Below are 12,829 nucleotides of genomic sequence, written 5' to 3'. Positions count from 1 at the left end.
ACATGTCCCTCCAATCTCGGCAGCAGAGAGTCTGCCCGTGCCCATCCCCTCCACAGCCTCTGCAAACACCTCCCTCTGGGCATCCTGGAACCCCGTGAATCCCCCCCCGCCCCCCAACTACGGCTCTACGGCTCCCAGGTCCTCTGCCAGCAGGGATGAGACCTGCTTCTTCCCCTGAGGTGTGGGGAGAAGGGGGAGAAGGGTGAGGACGGCAGAGAGAGGAAACACAGATGGCGGACAAACTGGGAGCTGGAGATTTCCGAGATGAGCTTCTATCCAGAAGCACCTGAGTGTGGCCACTCGGAGGGTTACTATGGCAACCGCCACCGGCTTCCCCCATACCCAACATGTACAGGCTTTGAAACAGTGACTCCCCCTTAGTGTGTGTGTGTGTGTGTGTGTTGGGGGGAGTACAGAATCTTACCCTGAGTCAGCCGGGTAGGCTGCCTGGCAGGAAGACCGTCAATAGTGCACACGTTGCCACAAGGGTAGAGGGTGAGGGTGCCCCGCACGTTCTCGATGTAACAGTGCTCTGGAGCCAGGCCGGGGGCCCTGTAGTGAGATATCCCGGGCTGCAGAGCCAATCACTGTCCGCCCTAGAGACGAGAGGCACAGGGCGTCGGAAGGGTCCTCCAGCCTGAGAGGACAACTCCAGAGCCAGGACCACAGAGAACCAACGTCCACCTCCACCTCCGGGGCTCTGCCTGCCCCCCACCTGGCCACCACCACCAGACTCACTGAAGAGAAAGAGGGGGGTCTCTTTTCTCAGCCCGCCATCGGTCTCCCAGCTACCTTTCCTTGGGCTCTTTATCCCCCTTGCTGGATACGCCCCCTCTTTTCTTCTAAATCAACCTCTCTTCTTTTTCTCTTGGGCCACTGATAACCCCTCCCTCCCTCCTCTTCCTCCCTCTCCCTGGGGTGCAGCTGGCAGAGACCCTGGGACTGGTATCTGGAGAATGTGGGGAATGTGAGTGTCACCCAGGCAACAGGTGCAGCCGGGACAGGAGGGGGGGCAGAGGGGCGGGCAGAAGCCGTGCCAGGCTCGCTCTCCTCTGGGGAGATGGCGCTCCCGCTCTGCTCCCATCTCTCCCTTCTTGGGGGCCGGTCCAGTCACCCCACGCCACGCCAGGCATGGTCCTCCAGGCGGGGGCCCCTCTCTTCTCGGCCACACAGGTCCCCTAAGAGCCATGCGCTCGCCTGTTTGTCTCTGCACTCCCCCTCCTGGCTTCTAAATTGATCTTTAATCCCGGTCCTGGAGCCAGATTAGACGCTGGAGGAGACAGGCAGCCAGGGAGGCAGAGAAGGTGTGCGCGGGTACTGCAAGAGGGGCCCCCCCACTGGCCGAGGAGGCCTCGCCTTGGGGGACGGGAACGCGTGGGGCTGGGGGGGGGGCGCGGCGTGCGTGTCCCCCTTACCTTCCTCCAGCGGCAGCAGGGTGATGGCCGTGCTCAGTCTCCCGCTGCCCAAGCTCACCAGATGGGGTTTGTCTGTCTGCACTTTCAGCCCTTTGCCCGTCTCAATCAGATCCAGGGGTCCTTTCTGCAGGGGGGGGGGAGGGGAGCAGGGAGGGATGAGCATCTTCAGAGACTGGGCCAGCACCCTCTCAGCCCTTGTCCCTCTCCAAAGGGTACTGACGGGGCTGAAAGGCTTAGCACAAAAATCTTAGCCAGAGCATTATTCCACTAAATTGTAATTAGATCTGAATCTAGGCCACTAACGCGCCCCGCTGGAATTATCTCAAGTCATGGCTCAAGTGCCCCTTTTGTCTAGTAAAACAGAAACACGGAGAGAGAAGAGAGGTAGCAGAAGCACTGGGCAGGGAGGAGGGGTACGGTAGAGAAGGGGGGGTGCCATCCAGGAGGGCCAGTCTGGCTCCTTGCAGTAGAGGACTACCTATTCGACCGTCTCTATCCAGGGTGCGCAGCCTGTCCTTGATAAACTAACTGTAAGAGTGGTGGGAGGGGGGCTGGGAATATGGCCTAGTGGGTAGAGTGCTTGCCTCGCATACATGAAGCTCTGGGTTTGATTCCTCAGCACCACATATATAGAAAACGGCCAGAAGTGGCGCTGTGGCTCAAGTGGTAGAGCGCTAGCCTTGAGCGCAAAAGCTTAAGGACAGCACCCAGGCCCTAAGTTGAAGCCCCAGGACTGGCACAAATAAAATAAAATAAAGGTGGAAGCATGGATCCAGGAGAGAGATGCCAGCAGGATAGTCTGTAAACCACTTTCTGACTCTCAAAGGAGAGTTTCTGGCTGAATCAATTAGCTTGATTCAAATTAAGCCTCATCTATTCCTAGGCTGAGGACTAGGACTGGGCAGAGAGGAGCTGGCTGCTCCCCTCCTTGGGCTGGCACCCCAGGGTGGAAGAACTGAATCCATCCCCAGCAGCACCTCACCCCAGGGCCCCGGCCCCACTCACCTGCACGACAGCCTGGGCCTTGCATCCAGGGCTTCCCTGGCTTCTGCCGAGGGTGTTCATGGTGCCAGGCCTCCAGGGCTCCTGGGGACACGATGTATATCGGGTGAGGTGGGGGGAGAGCAGGTGGAGGAGGGGGCGCCGCTGGGTCTTAGCACGATCATTCAAGGAAAAGTAGAGGCAGCTCAGGAGCTCGGGGGGATGGCGCCCCCATCTCTTGCCACAGTAGGGCAACCACACCACGCCAGTCCCGGCACTCGTACAAGCAACCCTACCTTTGCTTCTACCTGTGCTTTCTGCTCTATGCTATCCAGAACCCCAGGTTGTAGTTGAAGACCCTCCTCAGCCAGCTTGCCGGAGTCTTAATGGGGGGGGGGGGGAGGGAAACCGATTTTCATGGAGGGAACAAACTCCAGGCAAGCCCCTCTAAGAACACTGGTAGAGAGAACCCCCCCAGGGTTTAGCCAGAGCTTCCCCTCCCAATCTGTCCTTCTCTTCTCCTTTGTCTCTTTCCCCAGGGGCGTTAGCAGGATGCCTTCTTAAAGGAGACATGGAGGAAAAATCAGCTCTTCCTGCCTTCTCTTATTACTTTTTCTTCCCCACAAAGCAATCCAACACAATCAGACACAAAACAGACTGGTGGTGGTGGCTCAGGCCTCTACTCTTAGCTACTCAGGAGGCTGAGATCTGAGGATCATGTTCAAAGCCAGCCTGGGCAGAAAAGTCTATGATTCTTATCTCCAATTAGCCACCAGAAAGCCAGAAGTAGAGCTGTGGCTTAGGTGGTAGAGGGCTAGTTTTGAGCAAAAGAGCTCAGGGACAGTGCCCAGGCCTGCCCGGAGTTCAAGCCCCACGACCAACAATAAAAACAAACAACAAAAAAATCAGGGGGACAATCTCAGTGGTGACTGCCATCGGATTCTTGAGTTCTCCCCTGGCTTGGTGTTGGTGGAGGAAGCTTGGGCCCTTAGAGCCAGGGATGAGATTAGACCCTAAAGTCACAACCTGACCCTCTCCCCTAGCCACCTACCACGCTCTCATTCCTTGTTCCCTGCTCCCATTTTCTTTGAATGCAAGAAATGTAAGGGAAGAACTTTGTGTGCTCATGTGTGTCCCCTCGGCTCTCCCAGGCCTTGTGGAGGTGAGAAACACCCCACTGACTGCTGGAATGTTCTGGGAGTTGCTGAGGGCTAAGGAGGTAAATCCAAGGAAGGCAGGCTTCCCTCCACTTTCTCTTCCAGCTGCCCATCAAGTGACCTGCGGAGGAAGTTGTGGCAGGAGCCAGCATTCCAAGGGGTGTCTGACTCTGGCAGTGGATCCCCAAGGCCTCAGCCCTGGAATTACTAAATTTACCCTCCCTGCTTCCACCCTTCCGGGCAGGGGACTGGCTGCATCATCTCCGTCACCATTTCCACCCAAGCTGGAGGAAGAGAAGCCGGAATAGTACTTGGGACCCAACCCAAGACCGCCTGGGAAGAGAAAAGGGGAAAGGCCCTTAACCCATACCAAACCCCAAGCTGGCCTGGCAACTCCCAGGAACCCTGTCAGACTGAAGAAATCCCAGGGAGAACAGGCGACTGTGGCTCACACCTCTAATCCTAGCTACTCAGGAGGCTGACATCTGAGGATCAAAGTTCAAAGCCAGCTCAGGCAAGAAAATCCATGACACTCTTATCCCCAATTAACCAGCAAAAGGCTGGAAGTGGAGCTGTGCTCAAGTGGCCCTTGAGCACAAATGCCCCTGGCAGCCCCCCCCCCCCCCAAAAAAAAGGAACAGGCACCAAAAAAAAAAAAAGTTTCCAGGGAGGGTTGTTATACTGTTTCCTTAAGACTCAGGGAGACCCCTCAGCCTTTTCTAAAGGAGAAAGAGACAAGAGAGTGGGTTGGGATTGGGGAGTTTATATAAAAAGTGTGGGAAAGAAAAAAAAATCGTAATAATGGTGAAGGAAAGGTAGCTCCCATTAGTAGAAAGCGTTTGGGATATGGCGGGCCCCTGAATTCTATTTATTAGCTGTAATTATTATTTATTAGCTGTAATATTTTCGACAAGCTATTTCTCTCATTGTCAAGTCTAGCTCCAATAAAATTATTATAATAATGCTACTAATTTTAATTGGCTGACTCAGTGTTTGCCTGGGCGGGGCGGGAATGGGGACCCACTCTAGACACAAGATATCTGGGGGGGGGGGGGAATGTGTGTGGCGGAAATAGTCTAGAATTAAATTCTGGGCGGCTGCGATGGCTGCCCAGCTCTGCACGCTGCACACTTAAATGAGGTGGCCTCGATGGCCTCCGAGTTAGGCCTCCATAAGCCGGTGGTTGCAAGGATGCGGGGAGTGCAGCCAGTGTCTTCCCGTGGCGCGCAAAGCACCCTGCCGGTGCCGGGTGGCGTTGGGGACTTCTGTCTGGGGCTCGGAGTGTCCTTCACCTGTCACCCTGGGTTTGGGTCACGTCTTTGCACCGGAGTGGCGATCAAGACGGGGAGATAAGGCGTAAGGGTGATTCGAGGAGAAGAAAGAGGAGGAGGAGAGGCCGGGGAGAGATGCGGAGAGAGGTGCGGGGAGAAGACGGGAGAGGATAGACGGCTGGGGGGGGGGGGTGTGAGGCCGTGGCCCCCGCTCGGAAACCTAATCCCCGCAAAGCGAAAGGACAACCCGGCCGACCCGCCCCCGGCCCCCCGGCGGGGGCTGCCCGCCACCCAGGGCGCGCGCGGCCCCGGGGGTGGGCGGCCTCTGCTCAGCCCCAGCCCCGGCGGGGAGCGGGGCCGCCGCCCTCCACCCGCCCGCCCTGGCCTCCGAGGCCCCGCCCCGCGGCCGGAGAGCGGGCCGAGGCTCCCCGGGCGGGCGCGGGGGTGCGGAGCCCCGGGGGGGGGGGGGACGCCGTCCCCAGCCCCTCGGGCCGTCGTCGGGTAGGCAGCGAAGGCGACCCCCGGCCCCCAGCCGGACCCGGCGAGGAAAACCCCAAGCCAGCCCCGGGGCGAAAGGCCCGATCCCCCCGCGGGGCCGCGTCCCCCCCAGGCCTGCGGGGGCGCCCCGGCCCGCCCTCCACCTGGGACCCGGGGGGGCCAGCCGAGGCCTCGCCCCGGGCGTCGCATGTCGGCGTCGGGGGGGGGGGGCGGGAGGGGGACCCGCAGGGCCGAGCTGGGATCCTCTGGGCCGCCCCGGCTTTCCCGGCGCACATCCGCCCTCCCGGCGGGGCCGGAGGAAGGAGTCAGCACGGGAAGGAAACTGAGGCCGGGAGCCTGCGGGGGGGGGGGAGGGGGGCGGACGCCCGGGCAGGGCGAGGCCCGAGAGCCCAGGGGGCCTCGGGGAGGGCGAGCCCCTGGGGATGAGGACCCCCGGGAGCGGGGACGGGAAGGGCGAGCGCGGGAGGAGCGGGTCCCGCGTGGGGAGGGGACCCCGCCGCCGGGCGCGCGCCGGGAGCACCGAGGGAGAGGGGCGAGGCGAGGCGGGCGGCCGGGGCTCCGGGGGCAGGGCCCGGGGGGGGCAGGGCCCGGGGGGGGGTGCAGGCCCCGCGGGGTTCCGCGCGCGGAGCCCCCGCCGCCCCCCCCCCCCCGGCCGCCGGGCAGGACAAGGCCGCAGTGTTGGCCGCCCGGACGGCGGGACAAGCGGCCTTTCTTTCTCCGGCGGGGCCGGGGAGAAGGAGCCGCTTGTTTGCGCGGCCGGGGAAGGGGCGGCCCCGCGCCCCACCCCGCAGCTGCCGGAAGCGCGTGCGTGCGTGCGGGCGGGCGGGCCGCGGTGCGGGACCCGGCGCCCGGGCCGAGCTGCAGGTGCGAGCGGGAGCCGCGCGCGCGTGGGGCGGCGCGGGCCGGCGGGGGGGGCGGGAGGTCCGGGCGGGGGCCGCACGGGGCGAGGGCGTGCGACACGGGGGGGGGGGCGTGGGGCGGCGCGTGCGGCGTCGAGCGACGCCCGGCGGGGCGGGAGCCCCGCGTGTCTGCCGGCGGCGGCGGCGGGGAGCGGGGGGGGGGGGGGGGGTGAGTCAGCCCGGAGCCTCCGGGACCGCTGAGCTAACGGGCCCAGAATGCAGCTCCGCCCCGCCGCCCGGAGTCCCCCGCCGGGGCGGAAGCGTCCGGGGCGCCGGCCACCCGCGCCCCGCCCCGCCCCGCCCGCCGCCCACCCGCGCTGCCCCGTCCCGGGAGCCGGCGGGGGGACTCCGCCCGCCCCTCCGCGATGCCCCGGGCCGCCTCCCGCACCCCGACGGCGGGCGTGGGGTCTGGGAGGAGAGCCCGGGCGGGGGGGGGGGGACCCCTAGACGTGCCCGATCCCTTCCCTCCGGGCGCCGGCGTCCGGGCGCCGGGCTCTGCTTCCCGTCCAGGAGGCGGGCCCGGGATCCCCCGCCCCGGCGCCGCCGTTGGCGGGGCGGGCGAGGTCTGGAGACCGCGACGCCCCCGCCCGAGCCCCCGCGAGCGTCCCTCGGGCCGTCGAGGTGGCCGCGGGGCCGTGGGTGCCGCGGGAGGGCGCCCGTCCCGGGAGGGAGGGGGGCGGAGGGGACGCCAGGGCCCCCTCGGGCGGAGGTGCGGGCGACAGCCCGCGGCTCCCCGGAGAGGGGGGCAGGCGCCCCGGAGCCCCGCGGGCCCGCACCTGGGTGGCCGCTCCCCCCTCCCCACGGGCGCCCACCCCGCGCGCCCTGGCCCGGGGCGGATCGGCCGGCCGCCGGCAGGGCCGCCCCGTGCGCGGTCGCGAGCCCGGGGCCCGCGGGCGGGCGGGGCGGGCCGGGCCACGCTTACCTGGCAGGCCGGCGGCGGGGACGCGGGTCCTCGGGCTCGGGAGGACGCCGCCGCTTTCCCCTTCCCCGGGGCGCCCGCCCGCGCGCCCGCCGGGTAGGAGGAGGGCTGGGCCCGTCCCGCCCCCCTCCACGAGTCCCCGCCTCCAGCCCGGTCCGTCCGTCGGCCTGGCCAGCCAAGGAAGACGCCCTCGTGGGGCCGGAGCCCAAGGTCCCCCACCCACCCTCTCCCACCGCGGGCCCCCCCCCCACCCCACCCCACCCACGGCGCCCGCACAGCGCCCGCTTTGTTCGTCTCCGCAGCTGGGCGCTCCGCGGCCGCCACCGCTGGGCTCCGAGGGCCCGCCCCGACCTCGACCGCCTCCCTTCCCTCTCCGGATCTGCCCTCGGCCACCCTCCTCATCCAGCGCGAGGAACCCCGGGGGCCTCAGCATCGCATCCTCCCCGCCCCCCCCACAGACCTGCTGGATTCCACTGGGGGCCCCCTCCCCTCCAGCAGGCCACGCTGCACTGGGTGTCTCTGCGGGGTGGAGGTTCCTAAAAAGAAAAGCGGGTTCACCAAGTGCCCAGGAGCCTGGTGGAGGTCGCCCTCCCTCCACCACCAGGAAATCCAGGGCTGACAGAGGATCCTTGCCCGGCGAAGCCAGCTCCTGCCCCAGGAGACTGGCCAGGGGGCCCCGGGGAGCTGAACTCAGGCAGATGAACCTCTCTCACCTCCACTAGAGGGACAGCAGAGACTCTCACCGAAGGAGAAAGCAGAAAGCCCTGAAGTCTGGCCTACATTCCAGCTGGGGTGGGTGCTTCTTTGGGGCAGGCAAATCCAGTTCTGATCCAGTGCTTTAAATGCCTTCTCTTCCCAACCCAGAAACAGCAGGAGGGTGAACTGTAGGAATCCAGTCAGTCACTCATTGACAGGGCTTAGCTCTAGCAGGGGGCCCCTCAGAGCTGGTGACTGGGCTGGTGGGGAGCTCAGGGGGAGGAGCCAGGGTGCCCTTGGCTGCTACCTGCCTGTAGCTCATGGAGCGGGGACATTTGGGCTCCAGTGTATGCTGTGGGCCCAAGACAGCCCTAGGACCGGGACAGACTGTGTGTGTGTGTGTGTGTGTGTGTGTGTGTGTTCTTCCTCTCTTCTTTCTGCTTGAGACTCATGAAAGCATTTTAACTTCTGGTCAACCTTCACAAGGCAGATCACAACAGTAAAATTTTTTTTTCCCAGGCTATTCTGGTGTGCTAAAGGAAAAAAAATAAGAAGAAAGAAAAGAGACAAAACTCTTGTGTTCCATATGCCAAGACCTAGCATTTGAAAACAGAGGCTCAGATCGGGGTTCCACAGACTTTTCACTTCCTTCTCTCTCAGTCCTTCCCCCCCCACCCCCTTCTTTGCTGACTTGGTCAGGAGGAATGTCAGGCAATACTCAAGCCGGCCACGGAGGCCGACCATGCTGGCAGGCAGGGGGTTGAAACAGCACCTCGCTCCCCACTGTTCTCCCAACCCTGGGACCCGCTGACCCCATGATCAAGGCTCTCTGCAATGTCTCCCGTCTCCTTCTGTGTTCCCACAGTTAGAGCACTCAGGGGACTGAAGACCTACTGCCCCCACCCTCCACCCTCATCCCTCTCCACATCTGGAGCCCATCAGAAAAACTCAGTGCTCTCTTCCAGTTACGCAAGAGGTCGACACAGCTGGGAGCTCAGGAGAGGGGGAGGAAGGGAGAAGAAAGCAGAAAACAGCTTTCCAGGCCTGCTTCAGACTTTCCGAAATGGAAGCGAGGGGAGAGGGCAAAGGCTGGGTGTGGAAAGAACAGTGGTTTTTTTCAAGCCCTGGGAGTGGATTTTCACACTCCCCCGGCCTTGGCCTTGCCACAATTCCCAGTTTGTCCCTCAAATTGTTCTCCCTCGGGCCCCAGGAAGAGGTGAATGGTGCTCACACCCTCCCCCAGAAAGCTATCCCTTTCTGACCTCTCTGGTTCCTGAACCCAGGCATCTTGGGTATAGGTGTGGTGGCAATGAAGAGTCCAAGAAATTCCTCACTTATTCAACTTGGGAGAAAGCTCAGGCTTTGCCTCAGCAGTCACAGAGAAGCAGCAGCTGCTCTTTTCTCAGCTTGTTAAAAAAAAAAAAAAAAGATAGCACAATCCACACTTCTACCCAAATCTAACATATCCAAGCTGAGTGGGAAACTTGGGTAGGATGGAAGCCTAGCTCTGTGGACCTGTTTGTCCGTGCTGCTGAAAAGCAGAGGCTTCAGGGCTCAGGGCGTCTCAGTGTAGAGTGCAGGGTGTTGGTTAGCATGAAGCCCTGAAGCCAATCCCTACACCAAATAGTCATATGAAAAACAGAATAGCAAACAAGACCCGTTTCCATTTCCCTCACTGCCTTGGAGATCTCTCTCTTTGTCTCTCTCTCTTTGTCTCTCTCTCTCTCTCTCTCTCTCTCTCTCTCTTTCTCTCTCTCTCTCTCTTTCTCTCATACTGGGACTTGAACTCCAAGACTTTTTCTGCCTTCTCAGATCTTCGCCTCTTCAGTAGCTGGAATTACAGGTGTAAGCCAACCATCCCTGTTTCATTGCCTTGGGTTTGTAACAATTTCTTTTTCTTCCCCAAACAGCCTATGTAATGGTTGTTAATTTACCTGATTAACACCTAGGGAAGCTTTGGAGAATTGGATTAGTGCTCTTAGGGACTAACCATTTAGCCCCAGTCCCATGAGCTGCAGAGCAAAATACTTTCCCTCTTGCATGGGGTTTGGAGGAACGGTCCAATCTTCTAAAAGCTCTTTGCCTTATTTTGTTTGTGTGAGGGAAATAGCCTTTTTCTAAAGTCTTGCCTAATATCAATCACAGACTCCCTGGGGTAAGAAATGAGGCAACTTACATCGATGCTGTCTTTGTAGCCAATAATAATAGCAGTACATAGCGACCAACTAAAGGACCCGGGGCTTTAAAGAAACTCTGGAGCTGCAAATATATTTACTAGAGAGGGTAAGAGAAGGAAAGAAAGATAGGGATGTCTGTGCTAAGACAGATGTCTTAGTCAATCGACAGATGTGCAATCGAGTTGCCTGTGTGTGTGTGTGTGTGTGCGTGCGTGCACGTAAGCACTGGTACTGGGACTTGAACTCAAGACCAGGATACTTTTTTTGGTAGCTCTACCTATTGAGCCACACTTCTACTTCTGACCTTTTGGTGGTTAACTGGAGATACGAGTCTCATGGACTTTTCTGCCCAGGCTGGTTTTGAACTGGAATTCTCTGAGATGCTTCTTAAGCTTACATAACAAGAAACTAAGAAACTACTACTTTTTAACATCCATGTTGTAACTACTGTAACTACTGTAGTGATTTTTGTTAACAGTTACGGCTTCTAGCTATTTCACTATTGAGGATGAGGCCTTCCATTTTTCTCCTATCTTCTTCAGATGGGAACTTTTATTTATTTATTTATTTATTTAGCCTGTCTTGGGGTTTGAAATCTGGGGCTGGGCTTTGTCCCTGAGCTCCTTTTGGCTATCAGTCTACCACATGAGCCATAGCTCTACTTCTAGCTTTTTCTGTAATTGGAGACAAGAATCCCTCGTATTTTTCTGTTTGGAACTATGATCCTCAGATCTCAGTTTCCTGAGTAGCCACAGGCTTAAGCCACCAGCACCCAACTCCAGATGGGAACTTTTTTTAATTTTTTTATTTTTGGCCAGTCCTGGGCCTTGGACTCAGGGCCTGAGCACTGTCCTTGGCTTCTTTTTGCTCAAGGCTAGCACTCTGCCACTTGAGCCACAGCGCCACTTCTGGCCGTTTTCTGTATATGTGGTGCTGGGGAATCGAACCCAGGGCCTCGTGTATACAAGGCAAGCACTCTTGCCACTAGGCCATATCCCCAGCCCCACAGATGGGAACTTTTTTTTTTTGGCCAGTCCTGGGCCTTGGACTCAGGGCCTGAGCACTGTCCCTGGCTTCTTCCCGCTCAAGGCTAGCACTCTGCCACTTGAGCCACAGCGCCGCTTCTGGCTGTTTTCTGTATATGTGGTGCTGGGGAATCGAACCTAGGGCCTCGTGTATCCGAGGCAGGCACTCTTGCCACTAGGCTATATCCCCAGCCCCCGCAGATGGGAACTTTAATCAAAGGCTTTTCTGTACAAGTCCTGGTATTTCTCAGATCCTACAACTTTAGACAGAGGGCAAAGTTTCTGCCAGAGATGACAAGGTTCACAGCTAGTGAGTGCAGCAACAAAAAGTTTTTTTCATATTTTTTGTCAGTCCGTCATAGTTCTTGAACTCAGGGCCTGGGTGCTGTACCTGAGTGTTTTTGCTCCAGGCTAGCACTCTAACACTTTCAGCCACATCATCACTTCTGGTTTTCAGGTGGTTACTTGGAGGTTAAGGGTCTCACAGACTTCCCTGCCCCGGCTGGCTTCAATCCTCCATCCTTAGATTTCAGTCTCCTGAGTAGTTAGGATCACAGGCATGAGCCACTGGTGCCTGGCTGTAGATCTTTTCATTTCTAAGTATGTCCTGTGTGTTCCCTACTCCCTGTAGAAAATGTTAATTAACCCAGAGCAGGAAGCACAAGCCCCCTACATTAAACAGAATGCTCAGTCCAATCAATTTTCCCATCAAACAATTAATAAGAGGTCTACTCCATGCCACAGGGGACCAGCAACCAGTCAACGCATGTAGGATGATTTTGGCGTTCATTAATCACAGCCAGACAAGCCATACTCTAGCACCATTAAGTTCAGATACTGTTATTTCATTAAGGAAAAAGAAATTTTGACCTTCACCACTAATTTTATCATCCCATTCATCCAATCAGGAAGAATGATCTGCTTTCCAAACAATTTGTTGACAATCAATTGCCAAAATTAAATGATTATCTTTTCTAGAGAATAATCAATTCCTAAGGCATAAGCCCCACCCCCTTGTTTCTTTTGAAACAAGGGCCTGAAACTATGGTGTTTTTTTTGGGGGGGGGTGTAAGGTGAATAGGGGTTATATACATGTACATATGTAATATATATGTACATGCACATACACATACATACACACACACATACATACATGACCTGGGGCTTGAACTCAGGACCTGAGCAGTGTTCCTGAACTCTTCTGCTTAAGGTTAACTACAACTTTGAGCCATAGCGCCATTTCTGATTTTCGGGTGGTCAGACATCAGTCTCACTGGGATTTTTCAGCCCAGTTTAAGTTCAATTCAATCCTCAGATCTCAACCTCCTGAGCAGCTAGGAATACAGGCATGAGCCACCAGCTACTGGTTTGTCTTCTTTTTGAGGCCAGGCCTCAAATGGGAAATCTTCCTACCCTAGCCTTCCTAGTGCAGGGATTACAGATAATAGCCATCATACTTGAGCTGAAACATCTTTGAAGAGTAAAGTTATGGAGTATTATGGAGCCTTCTCCCCTTTATAATGATAGTAATTAAGTAAACTTGGACCTGATATGGTAGCATATATGTGTAATCCCAGTACTGGAGAATTCAAAGCCAGCCTGGACTACATAGTTATACTGTCCCTCCTCCTCCCAAACTATCTTCATTTTTCTTATACTACACTGTCCCTGACAAAACTGACAATCCCCTCAAAAGGCATAAGCAGCATCAAACTCAAAAAGCACTGTCAGGAATGTGTGTGTATACAAATGTACAAAATGCATGGGGCAGCACACTACGTATAAAGTAGA

At 58.0% G+C, this 12,829-nt stretch overlaps 1 protein-coding gene across 1 annotated transcript in view; it reads right to left on the bottom strand.

Annotated features, from left to right (window-relative positions):
* Phldb1 (pleckstrin homology like domain family B member 1) overlaps positions 1 to 3,109 on the bottom strand; it is a 34,927-nt gene extending 31,818 nt beyond the window's left edge. Inside the window, 4 exon segments of the mRNA XM_048343943.1 lie at positions 425 to 548; positions 550 to 596; positions 1,416 to 1,539; positions 2,421 to 3,109. Coding sequence (XP_048199900.1) covers positions 425 to 548; positions 550 to 596; positions 1,416 to 1,539; positions 2,421 to 2,480 — 355 coding nt within the window. The 5' untranslated portion in view covers positions 2,481 to 3,109.
* Positions 3,110 to 12,829: the final 9,720 nt, after the last annotated feature.

Source organism: Perognathus longimembris, chromosome 3, assembly GCF_023159225.1.
Source record: "Perognathus longimembris pacificus isolate PPM17 chromosome 3, ASM2315922v1, whole genome shotgun sequence".
In the NCBI taxonomy this organism is placed as follows: domain Eukaryota; kingdom Metazoa; phylum Chordata; class Mammalia; order Rodentia; family Heteromyidae; genus Perognathus; species Perognathus longimembris.
Note: the sequence above shows the minus strand (reverse complement) of the source record. Positions and strands in the feature narration are given on the sequence as shown.